Source organism: Oncorhynchus kisutch, linkage group LG1, assembly GCF_002021735.2.
Source record: "Oncorhynchus kisutch isolate 150728-3 linkage group LG1, Okis_V2, whole genome shotgun sequence".
NCBI lineage: Eukaryota > Metazoa > Chordata > Actinopteri > Salmoniformes > Salmonidae > Oncorhynchus > Oncorhynchus kisutch.
In genome coordinates this window covers 916,583-938,839 of record NC_034174.2, presented here as the reverse complement: position 1 = coordinate 938,839, position 22,257 = coordinate 916,583, and the positions used below count along the sequence as shown (strand labels likewise).

At 44.9% G+C, this 22,257-nt stretch overlaps 1 protein-coding gene across 3 annotated transcripts in view; it reads right to left on the bottom strand.

Annotated features, from left to right (window-relative positions):
* Positions 1-22,257, bottom strand: part of acad9 (acyl-CoA dehydrogenase family, member 9) — a 40,328-nt gene that overhangs the window by 11,802 nt on the left and 6,269 nt on the right. The window contains exons 8-15 of one of the 3 annotated variants that reach the window (XM_031792155.1): positions 21,166-21,239; positions 17,655-17,730; positions 17,374-17,564; positions 14,617-14,745; positions 10,732-10,811; positions 9,658-9,784; positions 4,660-4,737; positions 710-838 (exon numbers count right to left, since the gene is read on the bottom strand). In XM_031792155.1, coding sequence (XP_031648015.1) covers positions 710-838; positions 4,660-4,737; positions 9,658-9,784; positions 10,732-10,811; positions 14,617-14,745; positions 17,374-17,564; positions 17,655-17,730; positions 21,166-21,239 — 884 coding nt within the window. The remainder of the gene's footprint in view (positions 1-709; positions 839-4,659; positions 4,738-9,657; positions 9,785-10,731; positions 10,812-14,616; positions 14,746-17,373; positions 17,565-17,654; positions 17,731-21,165; positions 21,240-22,257) is intronic. The other 2 variants (XM_031796474.1, XM_031800701.1) reach the window with 2 other exon arrangements.

Sequence of the window (22,257 nt, the reverse complement as noted above, 5' to 3'; positions counted from 1 at the left end):
GTACACTACTACCTCATGGCCGTAGTTCCTGAGCCCTATAGAGATAGTGTATAGTACACTACTACCTCATGGACGTAGTTCCTGAGCCCTATAGAGATAGTGGCGTGAAAAAGTATTTCCCCCCTTTCTGATTGTCTCTTTCTTAAAAATATTCTTTTATACTGAATGTTATCAGATCTTCAACCAAAACCTAATAATAGATAAAGGGAACCGGAATGAACAAATAACACAAATGTGACACTTATTTAATTTAATAAACAAAGTTATGCAACACCCAATTCCCCCATGTGAAAAAGTAATTGCCCTCAATAACTGGTTGTGCCACCTTTAGCTGCAATGCCTGTTGATCAGTCTAACACTGCTGTGGGGAATTTTGGCCCACTCTTCCATGCAGAACTGCTTAACTCAGTGACACCAGAACTGCTCGTTTCAAGTCCTGCAACATCTCACTTGTGATTAGGTCTGGATTAGGCCATTCCAAAACTTCAAATTAGTTGCTTTTTAGCCATTTTCATGTTGACTTGATTGTGTGTTTTGGATCATTGTCATACACCCAGTTGAGCTTCAGCTCACAGAGGGATGGCCTGACATTCTGAGGTTCTTAATGTGGAATGCAGTGTTTGGCTTTCACATGGTCAACATCAGAAAGGGGGGAATACATTATGACACTGTATATCAACAAGATGGTGATAGTATAGTACAGTATTACCTCATGGTCGTGGTTCCTGAGCCCTATAGAGATAGATCTACTAGATCGTGATAGGACGGCTGTCATGGCGTACAGGTTGATCAGGACGTCAGCAACACGCTTCAGGATCAGCTGCTCCTCTACTATTGTCTGGAGGAACAGAAAGACACATTCTGAAACTATTCAGACCCCTTCACCTTTTCCACATTTAGTTACTTTACAGCTTTATTCTAACGTGTATTATTATTGTACCTTTATTTCAACAACAGACTGAGACAAAGGTCTCTTTCACAGCTGGGCCCTGCGTATACATGTTTCCACATACAGTTTAGGTACAATGATTAAGAAACTACACAAGACAAACAAGACCATCACAGATAACACAAATAAATACAGCACCAGATTACATTTACACAGGTTATTCCCCTAACAGGATATTCCCCTAACAGGTTATTCCCCTAACAGGTTATTCCCCTAACAGCACAAGAACTTGTATTACCCAAAACAGTTACAAGCAATACAAAAATCCTCCAATAAATGTTTAAAATGGGCGACAGGGGGACAAGAGTCTCAAGTTTAAGTTTAGTCTGCAGGCTCTTCCATAGGCAAGGAGAATAACAGGAAAAGGCAGCGATACCCAACTCTGTGGAAATCACATGGGCCTCAAGTGTAATCCATGCTTGAGACCTGGTTTTAGGAATTCTACTTCTAATATTGATGAGTGATGATAAATAAGAAGGTAGCTTATTCAGAAGTGATTTATAGACAAACATGAGAGCATGTTGTTCTCGTCTCACGGACAGCGAAGTCCAACCCACATTATGATATAAAACACAGTGGTGAGTTCTGTAGCCAGCACCCGTAATAAACCTGAGTGGTGAGTTCTGTAGCCAGCACCCGTAATAAACCTAAGTGCGCAATGATAAGCAGCATCCAGCGATGTAAGTGTTGATGCCGTAGCATGCATGTAAATAATATAATAACAGACATAAAAGTAGCTTGCACAATTTGTCTTGTATTTGTAGAGGACAAACATGTCCTTTTTCTATAGAGGAAGCCTAACTTGATTTTTAGCTGTTTACAAAGTTCGTCAATATGCATTTTAAAAGACAGTTCATCATCCAACCATGTCCCTAAGTATTTATATGCAGAGACCTGATTAATTTGAGAACCATCTAAGCTCGTAAGTGCAGGTGTATTTTCAACCAACTTTTTGAACTTTTTTGAATCATAAAATGTGTTTTCTTTGCATTTAAAACAAGTCTCAGCTGTATAAAAGACCCTTGTAATATCTTAAAATCTGTCTCCAATAGTGATAATGCTTGGTCAGCCGTTGAAGTGATAGAGTACATGACAGTGTCATCAGCATATAAATTAATTTGACACTCTCATCACCGATATTGTTTATGTAGAGAGTAAACAGTAATGGACCAAGTATAGAACCTTGTGGGACCCCTTTAACCAACTCCAACGGCCCTGACTGGATGCCGTCGACTCTTATTCGTCGATACTTATTTTCCACCATAATTTGCAAATAAATTCATAAAAATCCTACAACGTGATTTTCTGGATTTTTTTTCTCATTTTGTCTGTCATAGTTGAAGTGTACCTATGATGAAAATTACAGGCCTCATCTTTTTAAGTGGGAGAACTCGCACAATTTGTGGCTCACTAAATACTTTTTTGCCCCACTGTATGTATGTATGTATGTATGTATGTATGCATGCATATGAGCAAGATGCAAAGTATTGGTCCCGTGTTTCATGAGCTGAAATAGAAGACCCCAGAAATCTTCCATACGCACAAAAAGCTTATTTTACTCAAATTTTGTGCACAAATTTGTTTACATCCCTGTTAGTGAGCATTTCTCCTTTGCTAAGATAATCCATCCACCTGACAGGTGTGGCATATCAAGAAGCTGATTAAATAGCATGATCATTACACAGGTGCACCTTGTGCTGGGGACAATATAAGGCCACTCTAAAATGTGCAGTTTTGCTGCCTGCAGGCATGTCCACCAGAGCTGTTGCCAGAGAATTTAAATGTTAATTTCTCTACCATAAACCACGTGTAACCACGCCAGCCCAGGAACTCCACATCTGGCTTCTTGCAGGATCGTCTGAGAGAGTGCTGAGGAGTATTTCTGTCTATAATAAAAGCTCTTTTGTAGAGAAAAACTCATTCTGATTGGCTGGGTCTGGCTCCCCAGTGAGCAACACCAGTTGAGAACCAATGCAACACTTTCCCCTGCAATAAACCCTTACATTCAAAATGGATTCAATTCATTTTTTCCCCACACCCATCTACACACACACACACACACACACACACACACACACACACACACACACACACACACACACACACACACAAGCCCATAATAACAAAGTGAAAACATGTTTTTGACATGTTTGCAAATATATTAAATTCAATACAGAAATAGCTCATTCACACCCCCGAGTGTAATAGTGTATTCACACACCCGAGTCAATACATGTTAGAATCAGCTTTGGCAGAGATTACAGCTGTGAGTCTTTCTGGGTCTCTAAGAGCTTTCCACACCTGGATTGTACAATATTTGCACATTATTCTTTCTTAAATTCTTCAAGCTCTGTCAAGTTGGTTGTTGATCATAGACAGCCATTTTCAAGTCTTTACATAGATCTTTAAGCTGATTTAAGTCAAAACTCAAACTCAGCCACTCAGAAACCGTCAATGTCATCTTGGTAAGCAACCCCAGAGTAGATTTGGCCTTGTCTGGAGAAGCAACCGAAGTAAGACCCTTCCGAGAGGGAGCAGCATCGTCCAGGTTTGGCATGGGGAAGGCAGTCATTGTAAATAATATTTTTTTCTTAAATGACTTGCCAGGTTAAATAAAAAAATATCCACAACATCATAGCCTGTACAGTATAAAAAATATTCCAAAACATACATCCTGTTTGCAATTTTAATTTAATTTGACCTTTATTTAACCAGGCAAGTCAATTAAGAACACATTCTTATTTTCAATGACGGCCTGGGAACAGTGGGTTAACTGCCTGTTCAGGGGCAGAATGACAGATTTGTACCTTGTCAGCTCGGGGGTTTGAACTCGCAACCTTCCGGTTACTAGTCCAATGCTCTAACCACTAGGCAACGCTGCCGCCCCAATAAGGCATTGAAGTAAAACTGCAAATGTGGATTTATGTTGGATTTGCCCCAACATAATACATCACTGAGTACCACTCCATATTTTCAAGCATGGTGGTGGCTGCATCATGTCATGGGTATGCTTGTTATCGTAAGGACTGCAGAGTTTTTAAGGATACAAATTAACAAAAATGGATCTAAGCAAAGGCAAAATCCTAGAGGAAAACCTGGTTCAGTCTGCTTTCCACCAGACACTGGGAGATTCACTTTTTAGCAGGACAACCGGAGTGGCTGAGTTAAAGTTTTGACTTAAATTGGCTTGACAATCAATGGGAAGACCTGAAAATGGTTGTCTAGCAATGATCAACAAACAATTTGACCGAACTTGATTCATTTTTAAAAGAATAAATAGGCAACTGTTGCACAATCCAGGTGTGGAAAGCTCTTACGGAGTTTTTCCTAGACCCCATGCTTCTACATCGGCATTGTTTGATGTTTGGGGTTTTAGGATGGGTTTCTGTATAGCACTTTGTGACATCAGCTGATGTAAAAAGGGCTTTATAAATACATTTGATTGATTGATTATCCTTACCCAGAAATACTCACAACTGGAATCGCTGCCAAAGGTGATTCTAACATGTATTGACTCAAAGATGTGAATACTTATGTAAATGAGATGTTTCCGTATTTAATTTTCAATACATTTGAAATGTCCAAAAACACGTTTTTACTTTGTCATTATGGGGTAATATGTGTAGATGGGGGAGAATTGTTTTTCTTTAATCTATTTTGAATTCAGGCTGTAATGACAAAATGTGGAATAAGTCAAGGCTATAATGTACCTTTCCATATCTGTACAGCAGGTTCTCCACTGTGGAGCCAAAATGGGCCACATTCTGCTCCAGTTTCTTGGCACTGTCCTGGGAGAGAATAGGGGACAGGGAAACTATGACTTTATTTATACATTCCATTCACTCATTAGATCATGGTTTCCCAACCCTCTCCTCGGCCACCTCAGACTTTTTAGCATTTTGTTTTAACCCTAAACAGGCCTACCTGATTCAATTAGTCAAAGGCTTGATGATTAGTTGACTAATTGAATCAGGTGCACCAGTTTAGGGTTAAAACAAACACGCGGAACGTCTGGGATGCCCGAGGAGAGGGTTGGGAAACTCTGCATTAGATCCTTCCCACCGAAGTGACAGAATGGTTCTAAAACAACATGTGACAGAATGCAGGGTTTGTACTGACAGTGGCAAGTCAAATTCAAGGACATTCAAGTACTTTTTCAAGCAATAATATTTATTTTCAAGGACCATGAATTTGTAAATGTTACTATTATTCAACTGTTTCTAGTCGCTTCCGACTGGCAGCTTTAGTGTCGCCGGTCTGGAGAATGGCAAGTGGGCTGTGTGAGGAAAACGGCAGGAGCACGGGAATGGCAGGAGCACGGCTGCTGCTTGATAAAGCGTAATATTGCGGGTGCCCCAAGAATGAGGCAATTGGCAAAAAAGCTCTGAAGGTTGTTGCAAAGAAAATGTCACAATGTAGAACTGGTGCCAGCACAGGATGCAGCGTTGTCTTTTCCCCTTCATGAGGCTCTTCGGGGCCAGTTCACCCACTCGCAATGTCAGTCTGACACGTTTTGCACCTTACACCATGTTTCATGCGCTGAAATAAAAGATCCCAGAAACGTTCCATTTGCACAAAACGCAGAATTTAAAAATCAACATTTGCCCATCATTTTAGCTATCGATGTGACGCTTGGTGGCACCTAATCAGTCTGTTTAGTACCGGTCTTGTCCAAGTGACAGTGTGGGTGGAATGAGCGAGCTCGCCTGAAACACCTGAGGAAATAAAACGTGGTAGGTCTGCCTGGAAATTAATTCGCAAGATCAATACATTTTACTAATACTTTCAAGTACCAACTTTGCATTAAAGACCAAAATTGGTTAAAGAAAATTGTGATAAATGAAACTGGTAAATATTTTTACTTAAGGACCAAAATATTGACAGCTGTGCCATATGAATGTAAAATAGTTGGGAAGAGATTGTCGATGTACCGATTCCAAGGCATATGAATTGACACGCAAAACACCAGATTCAAAACGTAGAATTTTTCTATTTAAATTATACAATATTCTTGCAACCAATCTTCCCTGCTCTGCAGCTTTTGCTGTGAGGAGGAGGAGTCACTAGATCATTTATTTTGGTACTGTCCATATGTAGCTCGTTTTTGGTCACAGGTCCAGGAATGGCTGAAGAATTGCAATATATACCTAGAGCTATGCAAATAGTCTGGGTAGACATTTGAGTAGCTGTTCAGGAGTCTTATGGCTTGGGGGTAGAAGCTGTTTAGAATCCTCTTGCACTTAGACTTGGTGCTCCGGTACTGGTTTCCGTGCGGTAGCAGAGAGAACAGTCTATGACTAGGTTGGCTGGAGTCTGACAATTTTTAGGGCCTTCCTCTGACATCTCTTGGTATAGAGGTCCTGGATGGCAGGAAGCTTGGCCCCGATGATGTACTGGGCCGTACGCACTCCCCTCTGTCGTGCCATGCGGTCAGAGGCCGAGCAGTTGCCGTACCAGACAGTGATGCAACCCGTCAGGATGCTCTCGATGTTGCAGCTGTAAAACCCTTTGAGAATCTCAGGACCCATGCCAAATCTTTTCAGTCTCCTGAGGGGGAATAGGTTTGTCGTGCCCTTTTCACGACTGTCTTGGTGTGCTTGGGCCATGTTAGTTTGTTGGTGATGTGGACGCCAAGGAACTTGAAGCTCTCAACCTGCTCCACTACAGCACCGTTGATGAGAATGGGGACATGCTCGTTCATCCTTTTCCTGTAGTCACAATCATCTCCTTTGTCTTGATCACATTGAGGGAGAGGTTGTTGTCCTGGCACCACATGGTCAGGTCTCTGACCTCCTCCCTATAGGCTGTCTCATCATTGTCGGTGATCAGGCCTATCACTGTTGGGTCATCGGCAAACTTAATTGTTATTGTTTACTCCAATTGGGGGAGGGGGTGGTAGGGTTTGTGGGGAACAATAAGGGAAGGTATATTCTTTAAAAAGTGTGTTCAAAAGTTTGGGGTCACTAAGAAACATCCACATGCCATTGGAACACAGGAGTGATGGTTGCTGATAATGGGCCTATGTAAATATTCTGTTTCCAGCTACAATAGTCATTTACAACATTAACATTGTCTACATGTATTTCTGATAATTTTGATGTTATTTTAAATGGACAAAAAATGTGGACATTTCCAAGTGACCCCAAACGTTTGAACAGTAGGGTATATATTTACCTCCAAAAATATGGAGGAGGGAAATGATGCAGACAATTATATTGATGAAAGCAACAATCTATGCTCAATATTAAAGCTGATCCACCCACTAAAAGAAATAATTTAAAAAACATAAAAATAAAATAACATGAGAAAATGTCTAACTTTATCCCCATTTCAAGGTATTCCAGTACGTCATTTAGACAGGGCTTGACCACTGCTGAGTTCACTAGATAAGGGCTCTTCTTAACCAGACTAAATTATGGGACTTACGGGGATCATCAACTAGAATGTTGCAGGATGATTTTTTCTTGAGCAGATGGTCAGAACATAAATACAAATTATTTGTAGAGTGCAAATTGACAGCAAGAAGCCCAAACCCAATATAATATTTGACTAAAACAATCATTTCAAACCTTGCTTACATTAGTATACGATCACAAATATCTCCCATGTGTGGGAATACTTTGGAACAGATTTTCCCAAAATTGTATCACTTGGAGCTTATTTTTAACAGTACTTTAGGTCCAACAATTACACAAATAAAATAACCAGCGGGCCAAATCCGGCCAGTGGGTCACCAGTTAGGGAACCCTGACTTATGGTAACAACGTGTACAGTAAGCCTGTGGGGATCAATAAGGTTCAAAACAATTCCGCCACACTAGGATGTTCCAGCCATATTTATAGTATTATATGCACAGTACATTCAGAAAGTAATCAGACTCCTTGACTTTTTCCACAGTTCCATTTTAGAATAAGGCTGTAATGTATAAAATATTTTTCCGGCCTCATCAATCTACACACAATACCCCATAATGACAAAGCCAACACAGTTTAAGTTTTTGCAAAATGTTAAAAAAACTGGAAAAAAAGAAACTAATCTACATACAGTACAAGTCAATAGTTGACACACCTACTCATTCCTATTTTCTACATTGTAGAATAATAGTGAAGACATCAAAACATTGAAATAACACATATGGAATCATGTAGTAACCAACAAAAAAAAAAAAGTGTTTAAACATATCAAAACATATTTTATATTTGAGATTCTTTGCCTTGAGAGCTTTGCACACTCTTGGCATTCTCTCAACCATCTTCACGAGGTAGTCACCTGGAATGCATTGCAATTAACAGGTGTGCCTTGTTAAAAGTTAATTTGTGGAATTTCTTTCATTCTTAATGCGTTTGAGCCAAATCAATAGTGTTGTGACAAGGTAGGGCTGGTATACAGAAGACAGCCCTATTTGGTAAAAGACCAAGTCCATATTATGGTAAGAACAATTCAAATAAGCAAAGAGAAACGACAGTCCATCATTACTTTAAGACATGAAGGTCAGTCAATCCGTTTCTTCAAGTGCAGTCGCAAAACCATCAAGCGCAATGATGAAACTGGCTCTCATGAGGACCACCACAAGAAAGGAAGACCCAGAGTTACCTCTGCTGCAGAGGATGTTCATTAGAGATACCAGACTCAGAAATTGCAGGCCAAATAAATGCTTCACAAAAGTTCAAGAAACAGACCCATCGCAACAACTGTTCAGAGGATACTGCATGAATCAGGCCTTCGTGGTCGAATTGCTGCTAAGAAACCACTAATAAAGGATATCAATAAGAAGAAGATACTTGCTTGGACCAAGAAACACAAGCAATGGATATTAGACCGGTTGAAATCTGTCCTTTAGTCTGATGTGATTTTTTTTTTTAGGTTTTTGGTTCCAACCGCTGTGTCTTTGTGAGATGCAGAGTAGGTGAACGGATGATCTCCGCATGTGTGGTTCCCACTGTGAAGCATGGTGGTGAAATGGTGTGGGGGTTCTTTGCCGGTGACACTCAGTGATTTATTTAGAATTCAAGGCACATTTAACCAGCATGGCTACCACAGTATTCTGTAGCGATACACCATCCCATGTGGTTTGCGCTTAGTGGGGCTATCATTGGTTTTTCAACAGGACAATGACCCAACACACTTCCAGGCTGTGTAAGGGCTATTTGACTGTGAGTATGCAACCTAGACAACGCAGGAGTGGGTTCGGGACAAGTCTCTGAATGTCCTTGAGTGGCCCAGCCAGAGCCCGGACTTGAACCTGATCTAACATCTCCGGAGAAACCTGAAAATAGCTGTGACGCTTCCTATTCAACCTGACAGAGCTTGAGAGGATCTGCAGATAATTTATTTTGAGAAACTCCCCAAATACAGGTGTGACAAGCTTGTAGCGTCATACCAAAGAAGACTCAAGGCTGTAATCGCTGCCAAAGGTGCTTCAACAAAGTACTGAGTAAAGGGTCTGAATACTCAAGTAAATGTGATAGTTTATTTTTACAAATTTGCACATAAAAACATTTTGCTTTGTCATTATGGGATATTTATGAGATTGATGAGGGGGAAAAAAACAATTTAATCTATTTTAGAATAAGGCTGTAACGTAACAAAATTAAGAAAAAGTTAAGGGGTCTGAATACTTTCCGAATGCACTGTAGTACTGCATATGAGGTACGTACTGTCCCATTCAGTCCCAGGGTTAGGGGTTATAGGTTAAATAAGGTACGCACCGCCAGACCAGGATGCACCACTCCATCCATCCCAGTCAGTCCAAGGTCCACCTTCCTCCCCAACGCGTCTCCCAACTTCCTGCCCAACATCTCAAAGGCCACACCCACATTCCCCTTCTTCATCTCCCTGATTGGACAAGGCAGAGAGACAGATGACAATTTCAGAATGTTACAGATAGAAATGTAATGAATTGAGCTGATATATATATATATATATATATACACACACACACACACACACACACACACATACATACACACAAGAGTATGTGGACCCCCCTTCAAATGACTGGATTCGGCTATTTCAGCCACACAAGTTGCTGACAGGTGAATAAAATCTAAACCAGCCATGCAATCGCCATAGTATAACACTGGCAGTAGAATGGCCTTACTGAAGAGCTCTGTGAATTTCAACGAGGTCCATACAGAAATGTTTTGTTGAGATCGTGTGGAAGAACTTGACTGGCCCGCACAGAGCCCTGACCTCAACCCCATCGAACACCTTTGGGATGAATTGGAACGCAAACTGTGAGCCAGGCCTTATTGCCCAACATCAGTGCCCGACCTCACAAATGCTTGTGGCTGAAGTCTCTGCAGCAATGATCTAGTGGAAAGCCTTCCCAAAAGAGTGGAGGCTGTTATAGCAGCAAAGGGGGGAACAACTCCATATTAATGCCCATGATTTGGGAATGAGATGTTTGACGAGCACGTGTCCACATACATAAGTCATGTAACTTATCTTAAAAAGGTGCCATATGCAGAAATCACACCACCATTTCATGGTCGCTAAAATTGTAATAGTTCGCCTAATTTCAGTTTGTGACAAAACAAGCAAGTATAGTGTGGAGAATCAGTGTACCATCTAAACCTCTGTGAAATATGTTTTCCATCACCAATAATAGTATTTTCAGCTGTTTGAAGCTGGTGTACAAAACCAAAAGATGAAAAAAAAAAAAGAAATAGAAAAAAATAGAACAGATCTACCGATTCTTAGACTTGCTTTCAATGCGAATGCCAGATCTATAACTCACATTTCTATATGAATTTGGTCAGGTCGTCTAAAAAGTTACTTACTTGATTTTGCCTGTCAGTATTTTTCCAGCATACTGCATCCCAGTCAGAGCTATGTACATCCTCAGGATCTCATTGGTGCCCTGAAGAGACAGAACACAACGTCAAGTTAAGACCTCTTCATAACTACAATCTTCATATCTCCAGGGAGATTCAGAGCCTTCAGAAAGTATTCACACCCCTTCACTGATACAGAAGGGGTGGCGCAGTGGTTAAGGGCGCTGTACTGCAGCGCCAGCTGTGCCATCAGAGTCCCTGGGTTCGCGTCCAGGCTCTGTCGTAACCAGCCGCGACCGGGAGGTTCGTGGGGCGACGCACAATTGGCCTAGCGTCGCCCGGGTTAGGGAGGGCTTGGTCGGTAGGGGTGTCCTTGTCTCATCGCGCACCAGCGACTCCTGCGCTAACCAAGGTGGCCAGGTGCACAGTGTTTCCTCCGGCGCATTGGTGTGGCTGGCTTCCGGGTTGGATGCACGCTGTGTTGTGTATCGGAGGACGCATGACTTTCAACCTTCGTCTCTCCCGAGCCCGTACGGGAGTTGTAGCGATGAGACAAGATAGTAGCTACTACAACAATTGGATACCACGAAATTGGGGAGAAAAAGGGGTAAAATTCAAAAAATTAATGAATTAATTCATTTTAAAAAAAAGAAGAAAGTATTCACACCCCTTGACTGGTACAGAGCCTTCAGAAAGTATTCACACCCCTTGACTGGTACAGAGGCTTCAGAAAGTATTCACACCCCTTGACTGGTACAGAGCCTTCAGAAAGTATTCACACCCCTTGACTGGTACAGAGCCTTCAGAAAGTGTCATTAATAACAAAGAGATATTCAGGTTGGAAAACCTCCCTGGTCTTTGTGGTTGGAAAACCTCCCTGGTCTTTGTGGTTGGAAAACCTCCCTGGTCTTTGTGGTTGGAAAACCTCCCTGGTCTTTGTGGTTGGAAAACCTCCCTGGTCTTTGTGGTTGGAAAACCTCCCTGGTCTTTGTGGTTGAATCCATGTTTGAAATAGCTGAAGGCAGCATAAATAGATCAATATCTGAGGGGAATTTGTTAGTCAACTTAGATACATGTAGCTTACTTGTTGCCCTAGAAGACTAAATAAACCCTTGCTCAGCACAATAATGTAATAGATCGATAAAATTAATGCTTCAATCTAGTTGACATCGGTAAAGTTCTCTCTGTCATCTTTCGTGGAGCAAAGACATTTAGGGACCGGGGAGAAAACACAATAACACCAACAAAAAATATAAATAAATAAACAATTCGGGAAATATTTTCAGAGCAAAATGTCCAAAACGACATCAGTTTGACCGGTTAAGGAGAAAGAAAGCTGTGAAAACGACCCAACGTGTTTCTAATAAAATATACATTAAAGCCGAACTGAAATCTTATGTGGTTGAAATACTATCAGTGTTTATGATGAAGACAGAACCTCTACAGAAGGTATCTAACTGAGCATTGCATTCTCTCAAGATAAATAAATAAATCATATTTCTCCACTCCTGTTCCCGAGTCATAACGTTGCCAACATTTGGTGTATCATTTTACAGTAATACATGCTTAATTCTGCAGGAGTTAATATTAAGGCCATGTGAGACGTTACAGACCTACAGTCAGTGTCCAGATTTCAAGTGTCCATTTAACCCATCTGAACATGTCATTCCCTTGACATGCCATAGGCCTATCTGAATCATCACACATAACATAGCCAGCACTGCTGTCATCCTCTTTTACTAGTTCACCACATAACATAGCCAGCACTGCTGTCATCCTCTTTTACTACTTCACCACATAACATAGCCAGCACTGCTGTCATCCTCTTTTACTACTTCACCACATAACATAGCCAGCACTGCTGTCATCCTCTTTTACTACTTCACCACATAACATAGCCAGCACTGCTGTCATCCTCTTTTACTACTTCACCAAATCTTTCCCAAACATTATTTTTCTGGTCCTCCCCTCAAACTCTTCTTTCACAGTGTTTATCTTATTGAATTAAACTTCAACAATGTACAGTGGGGCAAAAAAGTATTTAGTCAGCCACAACTGTGCAAGTTCTCCCATTTAAAAAAATGAGAGAGGCCTGTAATTTTCATAATAGGTACACTTCAACTATGACAGACAAAATGAGGGAAAAAAAAATCCAGAAAATCACATTGTAGGATTTTTTTATGAATTTATTTGCAAATTATGGTGGAAAATAAGTATTTGGTCAATAACAAAAGTTTCTCAATACTTTGTTATATACCCTTTGTTGGCAATGACAGAGGTCAAACATTTTCTGTACAAGGTTTTCACACACTGTTGCTGGTATTTTGGCCCATTCCTCCATGCAGATCTCCTCTAGAGCAGTGATGTTTTGGGGCTGTTGCTGGGCAACACGGACTGGCTAGGCCACTCCAGGACCTTGAAATGCTTCTTACGAAGCCACTCCTTCGTTGCCCGGGCGGTGTGTTTGGGATCATTGTCATGCTGAAAGACCCAGCCACTTTCATCTTCAATGCCCTTGCTGATGGAAGGAGGTTTTCACTCAAAATCTCACGATACATGGCCCCATTCAGTCTTTCCTTTACACAGATCAGTCGTCCTGGTCCCTTTGCAGAAAAACAGCCCCAAAGCATGATGTTTCCACCCCCATGATTCTATTTTGGTTTCATCTGACATTCTCCCAATCTTCTTCTGGATCATCCAAATGCTCTCTAGCAAACTTCAGACGGGCCTGGACATGTACTGGCTTAAGCAGGGGGACACGTCTGGCACTGCAGGATTTGAGTCCCTGGCGGCGTAGTGTTTTACTGATGGTAGGCTTTGTTACTTTGGTCCCAGCTCTCTGCAGGTCATTCACTAGGTCCCCCGTGTGGTTCTGGGATTTTTGTGATCATTTTGACCCCACGGGGTGAGATCTTGCGTGGAGCCCCAGATCGAGGGAGATTATCAGTGGTCTTGTATGTCTTCCATTTCCTAATAATTGCTCCCACAGTTGATTTCTTCAAAACAAGCTGCTTACCTATTGCAGATTCAGCCTGGTGCAGGTCTACAATTTTGTTTCTGGTGTCCTTTGACAGCTCTTTGGTCTTGGCCATAGTGGAGTTTGGAGTGTGACTGTTTGAGGTTGTGGACAGGTGTCTTTTATACTGATAACAAGTTCAAACAGGTGCCATTAATACAGGTAACGAGTGGAGGACAGAGGAGCCTCTTAAAGAAGAAGTTACAGGTCTGTGAGAGCCAGAAATCTTGCTTGTTTGTAGGTGACCAAATACTTATTTTCCACCATAATTTGCAAATAAATTCATAAAAAAAATCATACAATGTGATTTTCTGGATTTTTTTTCTCATTTTGTCTGTCATTGTTGAAGTGTACCTATTATGAAAATTACAGGCCTCTCATCTTTTTAAGTGGGAGAACTTGCACAATTGGTGGCTGACTAAATACTTTTTTGCCCCACTGTACTTAAACAAACAAAACAAAAAGTTTTCTGCCTGTTCCCAAAATCATTATTTGGCTCTGCAGGCTATTGGGCCCACGTACAGTTAAGCACTAAAGTTTAGGCATATGCACTAATACCAGATAGCCTAAAATAATGAAGGAGAACCCACAATGTAGCCTATAGATATAAATTAATGTATTTATGGTATTGTTTCTCTTTACTCGACCCGCTCGCCACCCACCTACCCGCCCTTCAGCCACACAATAGTTCAGGACCCCCGAACCCGTACGCCCCATGGATAGAACCGCAGGGACTGCGAGTTATGAGTCAACCCGCAAATCACTAGTATCTAGTCTGTCAAGGTGGACATCCGCCCTCTGGTGGACACTACATGGTTAACGCTGTATAACTCGCTGTTATTAAAAGGAGAAATACTACACTGTGTGCGTGATACCTCGAAGATGAGCAGGATACGGCAGTCTCTGAGGTAGCGTTCGTAGGGATAGTTCTTAGTGTAGCCCAGCCCTCCTAGAACCTGCAGAGCCTCAGACACACAGATCCAGCCTCCCTCAGAGCTGAACACCTACAGAGAGAGAGGTAAGCAAAGACACAGACAATAAGGTACTCTGTCATGCAACTAGTCATGAAACTTGTGTAGTGTAACCGTAGTGTGTCTATATTGTAGTGCGTCTACAGGAGTGACAGCAGTGCGTCTACGGGAGTGACAGCAGTGCGTCTACGGGAGTGACAGCAGTGCGTCTACGGGAGTGACAGCAGTGCGTCTACGGGAGTGACAGCAGTGCGTCTACGGGAGTGACAGCAGTGCGTCTACGGGAGTGACAGCAGTGCGTCTACGGGAGTGACAGCAGTGCGTCTACGGGAGTGACAGCAGTGCGTCTACGGGAGTAAAAGCAGTGCGTCTACGGGAGTAAAAGCAGTGCGTCTACGGGAGTAACAGCAGTGCGTCTACAGGAGTAACAGCAGTGCGTCTACAGGTGTAACAGCAGTGCGTCTACAGGTGTAACAGCAGTGCGTCTACAGGTGTAACAGCAGTGCGTCTACAGTGTAACTGCAGTGCGTCTACAGTGTAACAGCAGTGCGTCTACAGTGTAACAGCAGTGCGTCTACAGTGTAACAGCAGTGCGTCTACAGTGTATCTATAGGTGTAACAGCAGTGCGTCTATAGGTGTAACAGCAGTGCGTCTACAGTGTAACAGCAGTGTGTCTACAGTGTAACAGCAGTGTGTCTATAGGTGTAACAGCAGTGTGTCTATAGGTGTAACAGCAGTGTGTCTATAGGTGTAACAGCAGTGTGTCTATAGGTGTAACAGCAGTGTGTCTACAGTGTAACAGCAGTGTGTCTATAGTGTAACAGCAGTGTGTCTATCATCCAGAAGACGGGCTCAGTACAGGTGCATCAAAGCTGGGACAGAGACGGGAAAAAGTGCTTCAATCTCATGGCCATCACTGTTAAATAGCCATCACTAGCCGGCTACCACCCGGTTACTCAACCCTGCACCTTAGAGGCTGCTGCCCTTTATACATAGATATGGAATCACTGGCCACATTAATAATGGAACACTGGTCACTTTAGTAATGTTCACATACTGCTTTGCTCATTTCATATGTATATACACACACTGTACTCCACTCCGACATTGCTCGTCCTAATATTTATAAATTCCATTATTTTACTTTTAAATGTGTGTATTGTTGGCAATTGTTACTGCACTGCTGGAGCTAGGGACACAAGCATAATGTTACACCTGCAATAACCTGCTAAATATGTGTATGTGACCAATTCAATTTGATTTGTACTCAAAGCATGCTAGCAAGTGTCTTCACTGACATTTTCAACCTCTCCCTGACCGAGTCTGTAATACCTACATGTTTCAAACAGACCACCATAGTCCACGTGCCCAAGAAAGTGAAGGTAACATGCCTATATGATTACCACCCTGTAGCACTCACGTTGGTAGGGGTAGGGGAGTTCAACAACACATCCGCCACGCTGATCCTCAACACTGGGGCCCCTCAGGGGTGTGTGCTTAGTCCTCTCCTGTACTCCCTGTTCACCCACGACTGCATAGCCAATCAAGACTCCAATACCATCATTAAGTTTGCTGACGACAACACAGACAACGATGAGACAGCCTATAGGAAGGAGGTCAGAGACCTGGCAGTGTGTTGCCAGGCCAACAAAATCTCCCTCAATGTGAGCAAGACAAAGGAGCTGATTGTGGACTACAGGAAAAGGAGGGCCGAACAGGCTCCCATTAACATTGACGGGGCTGAAGTGGAGCGGGTTGAGAGTTTCAAGTTCCTTGGTGTCCACATCACCAACGAACTATCATGGTCCAAACACACCAAGACAGTCGTGAAGAGGGAACGACAAAACCTTTTCCCCCTCAGGAGACTGAAAACATTTGGCATGGGTCCGGTTTCAACTGTTGTGCCTGCGGCTATGGAACCCTGACCTGTTCACCAGAGGTGCTACCTTTCCCAGACCTGCTGTTTTCAAATCTCTAGAGACAGCAGGAGTGGTAGAGATACTGTCAATGAACGGCTATGTGATTATTATTATTTGACCATGCTGGTCATTTATGAACATTTGAACATCTTGGCCATGTTCTGTTATAATCTCCACCCGGCACAGCCAGAAGAGGACTGGCCACCCCACATAGCCTGGTTCCTCTCTAGGTTTCTTCCTAGGTTTTGGCCTTTCTAGAGAGTTTTTCCTAGCCACCGTGCTTCTACACCTGCATTGCTTGCCGTTTGGGGTTTTAGGCTGAGATATCAGCTGATGTAAGAAGGGCTTTATTTGATAAATAGCAGTAATAACAGCAACAGTATTACAGCAGTAACAACGGTAACAGTAGTAGTAACAGCAGTAGCAGTATTAGTAGTGTTAGTAGTTGCACCAGTTTGTAGTAGTAGCAGCAGTATTAGTAGTAGTTGCAGCAGTATTAGTAGTAGTTGCAGCAGTATTAGTAGTAGTTGCAGCAGTATTAGTAGTAGTTGCAGCAGTATTAGTAGTAGTTGCAGCAGTATTAGTAGTTGCAGCAGTATTAGTAGTTGCAGCAGTATTAGTAGTTGCAGCAGTATTAGTAGTGTTAGTAGTAGCAGTAGTAATTTTAGTAGCAGAACCAGTAGTAGTTTTAGTAACAGTAGTAGCAACACCCACACCACAGTATAGTGGTAGAAAAAGTACCTTAACCATAGCAGCCTCTAGAGAACAGTCAGGGACCCCAGGTCGATCCATCATCCCAGCCGTCAGGTACGCCATGCTCTCCATCACAAATGCATTCTGGGCCATCACCGCAAACTTCTCTTGGATCATCCCAAACTCACTGAGGTTCTTACCAAACTGTTTCCTGCTGCCAGCGTACTCTGCTGTCATCTCTGGAGAGGGAGACAAGACATCACCATTATCATCATCATTACTATAACCATAATCATGATTATGAGCTTCTCACACTCTACAGCTTATACCGATGAGTTTCTTGATCATTCCAGAGCCGGCGCTGCCCATACTGAACCTGCCAGAGTTGAGGATGTTCATCGCTACCTGGATAATGACACATACAAAGATTCAGTAAAGGTTTGAGTGAAAACACGTGTACAAAGATATGGTAAACCATTCAAAACTAAATGGTGACAGTTAACCGTAGCACCAATACACCATGCAAATGACACAGAAAGGAGCCTTGTAGGCTTTTTGAATGTTCTTCAAATGGGCAAAAACGTAGCGCAATGGTCTTCAGCGTAAAAACACAAGGCACCTAACATGTCGTTTTTTTTCTCTATGCTCATGATCCATTTCCCTGCGGACATAGGACAGACAGTGGTCGGAGCACAGGACAGACAGTCGGTGGTCGGAGCGCAGGACAGACAGTCGCAGGACAGACAGTCAGAGCGCAGGACAGACAGTCGTGGTCGGAGTGCAGGACAGACAGTCGGAGCACAGGACAGACAGTCGGTGGTCGGAGCGCAGGACAGACAGTCAGAGCGCAGGACAGACAGTCGGTGGTCGGAGCACGTCTCTGGAGCCGCTGAGCATCTATTAATCCTGCTGTAGGACTCATTGCGGACAGACAGTTGGTGGTCGGAGCGCAGGACAGACAGTCGGTGGTCGGAGCGCAGGACAGACAGTCGGTGGTCGGAGCGCAGGACAGACAGTCAGAGCGCAGGACAGACAGTCAGAGCGCAGGACAGACAGTCAGAGCGCAGGACAGACAGTCAGAGCGCAGGACAGACAGTCAGAGCGCAGGACAGACAGTCGGAGCGCAGGACAGACAGTCGTGGTCGGAGCGCAGGACAGACAGTCGGAGCACAGGACAGACAGTCGGTGGTCGGAGCGCAGGACAGACAGTCAGAGCGCAGGACAGACAGTCGGTGGTCGGAGCACGTCTCTGGAGCCGCTGAGCATCTATTAATCCTGCTGTAGGACTCATTGCGGACAGACAGTTGGTGGTCGGAGCGCAGGACAGACAGTCGGTGGTCGGAGCGCAGGACAGACAGTCGGAGCGCAGGACAGACAGTCGGAGCGCAGGACAGACAGTCGGAGCACAGGACAGACAGTCGGTGGTCGGAGCGCAGGACAGACAGTCGGTGGTCGGAGCGCAGGACAGACAGTCGGTGGTCGGAGCGCAGGACAGACAGTCGGAGCGCAGGACAGACAGTCGGAGCGCAGGACAGACAGTCGGAGCGCAGGACAGACAGTCGGAGCGCAGGACAGACAGTCGGAGCGCAGGACAGACAGTCGGAGCGCAGGACAGACAGTCGGAGCGCAGGACAGACAGTCGGAGCGCAGGACAGACAGTCGGAGCACAGGACAGACAGTCGGTGGTCGGAGCGCAGGACAGTCGGTGGTCGGAGCGCAGGACAGACAGTCGGTGGTCGGAGCGCAGGACAGACAGTCGGTGGTCGGGGCACAGGACAGACAGTCGGGGCACAGGACAGACAGTCGGAGCGCAGGACAGACAGTCGGTGGTCGGAGCACGTCTCTGGAGCCGGTGAGCATCTATTAATCCTGCTGTAGGACTCATTGCGGACAGACAGTTGGTGGTCGGAGCGCAGGACAGACAGTCGGTGGTCGGAGTGCAGGACAGACAGTCGGTGGTCGGAGCGCAGGACAGACAGTCGGAGCACAGGACAGACAGTCGATGGTCAGAGCGCAGGACAGACAGTGGTGGTCGGAGCGCAGGACAGACAGTCGATGGTCAGAGCGCAGGACAGACAGTCGTGGTCGGAGCGCAGGACAGACAGTCGGTGGTCGGAGCGCAGGACAGACAGTCGGTGGTCGGAGCGCAGGACAGACAGTCGTGGTCGGAGCGCAGGACAGACAGTCGTGGTCGGAGCGCAGGACAGACAGTCGGTGGTCGGAGCGCAGGACAGACAGTCGATGGTCGGAGCGCAGGACAGACAGAGCGCAGGACAGACAGTCGTGGTCAGAGCGCAGGACAGACAGTCGGAGCGCAGGACAGACAGTCGGTGGTCGGAGCGCAGGACAGACAGTCGATGGTCGGAGCGCAGGACAGACAGTCAGAGCGCAGGACAGACAGTCGGTGGTTGGAGCACAGGACAGACAGTCGGAGCGCAGGACAGACAGTCGGAGCGCAGGACAGACAGTCGGAGCGCAGGACAGACAGACAGTGGTCGGAGCACGTCTCTGGAGCCGTTGAGCATCTATTAATCCTGCTGTAGGACTCATTGCGGACAGACATTCGGTGGTCGGAGCGCAGGACAGACAGTCGGAGCACAGGACAGACAGTCGGTGGTCGGAGCGCAGGACAGACAGTCGGTGGTCGGAGCGCAGGACAGACAGTCGATGGTCAGAGCGCAGGACAGACAGTCAGAGCGCAGGACAGACAGTCAGAGCGCAGGACAGACAGTCAGAGCGCAGGACAGACAGTCAGAGCGCAGGACAGACAGTCAGAGCGCAGGACAGACAGTCAGAGCGCAGGACAGACAGTCGTGGTCGGAGCGCAGGACAGACAGTCGGAGCGCAGGACAGACAGTCGGTGGTCGGAGCGCAGGACAGACAGTCGGTGGTCGGAGCGCAGGACAGACAGTCAGAGCGCAGGACAGATAGTCAGAGCGCAGGACAGACAGTCGGCGGTCAGAGCGCAGGACAGACAGTCGGCGGTCAGAGCGCAGGACAGACAGTCGGCGGTCAGAGCGCAGGACAGACAGTCGGCGGTCGGAGCACAGGACAGACAGTCGTGGTCGGGGCACAGGACAGACAGTCGTTGTCGGAACGCAGGACAGACAGTCGGCGGTCGGAACGCAGGACAGACAGTCGGCGGTCAGAGCACAGGACAGACAGTCGGCGGTCAGCGCGCAGGACAGACAGTCGGCGGTCGGAGCACAGGACAGACAGTCATGGTCGGGGCACAGGACAGACAGTCGTGGTCGCGGCACAGGACACACAGTCGGAGCACAGGACATACAGTCGGAGCACAGGACACACAGTCGGAGCGCAGGACAGACAGTCGGTGGTCGGAGCACAGGACAGACAGTCGGTGGTCGGAGCACAGGACAGACAGTCGGTGGTCGGAGCACGTCTCTGGAGCCGCTGAGCATCTATTAACCCTGCTGTAGGACTCATTGCGGTCAGCACTAGTAGGTCAAACGAACGACTAAAATTAACAAGTCACTCAGAAAAACTAATCAGGGGCTCCCGAGTGGCGCAGTCTAACGCACTGCATCTCAGTGCAAGAGGCGTCACTACAGACCCTGGTTCGATTCCAGGCTGTATCACAACCGGCTGTGATTGGGAATCCCATAGGGTGGCACACAATTGGCCCTGCGTCGTCCGGGTTAGAGATTGGCCGGGGTAGGCCATCATTGTAAATATGAATTTGTTCTTAACCGACTTGCCTAGTTAAATAAAGGTTAAATAAAAGTTTTAAAAATGACTCTCCAGCTTGTGAAAAAAAGATGTTGAAAAATAACTGCACATCAATAGCATATAACAGAGGGGAAAGGGAAGTGACATCACCTTGAAGCCTCCTCCTACTTCTCCTATTACATTCTCCACAGGGACTGGACAGTTGTCAAATGACACTTCACATGCTGGGGGACAGAAACACATCAGTTATAGCCCAGTGAATGGTACACAGGGATTTCCCTTGGCTGACTGACAGCTACAGTTATCTTGTTTACAATACTTTTAAATAATTGAAGAGTGAATGAGTTCACACAAGGAGAACAGGTATTATTGGTCTCTGCAGTTATATATATATATTGGATCCCCTGATGCCCTGTTTTACCTCTGGCTTTCCGTGATTACCTCTAGACTAGGCTAACACCAACACAAGTACTGTCATTTACTCCACTAGGCTAACAACAACAACAATTAGTTCTTTACTGACTTGCCTAGTTAAATAAAGGTCAATAATAAATCAAATAACTGCTAGACCCCCCTAATGCCTAGATGTGATCTTACTGTTAGACCCCCCTAATGCCTAGATGTGATCTTACTGTTAGACCCCCCTAATGCCTAGATGTGATCTTACTGCTAGACCCCCCTAATGCCTAGATGTGATCTTACTGCTAGACCCCCCTAATGCCTAGATGTGATCTTACTGTTAGACCCCCCTAATGCCTAGATGTGATCTTACTGTTAGACCCCCCCCTAATGCCTAGATGTGATCTTACTGTTAGACCCCCCCCTAATGCCTAGATGTGATCTTACTGTTAGACCCCCCCTAATGCCTAGATGTGATCTTACTGTTAGACCCCCCCTAATGCCTAGATGTGATCTTACTGTTAGACCCCCCCTAATGCCTAGATGTGATCTTACTGTTAGACCCCCCCTAATGCCTAGATGTGATCTTACTGTTAGACCCCCCCTAATGCCTAGATGTGATCTTACTGTTAGACCCCCCTAATGCCTAGATGTGATCTTACTGTTAGACCCCCCTAATGCCTAGATGTGATCTTACTGTTAGACCCCCCTAATGCCTAGATGTGATCTTACTGTTAGACCCCCCTAATGCCTAGATGTGATCTTACTGTTAGACCCCCCTAATGCCTAGATGTGATCTTACTGTTAGACCCCCCCTAATGCCTAGATGTGATCTTACTGTTA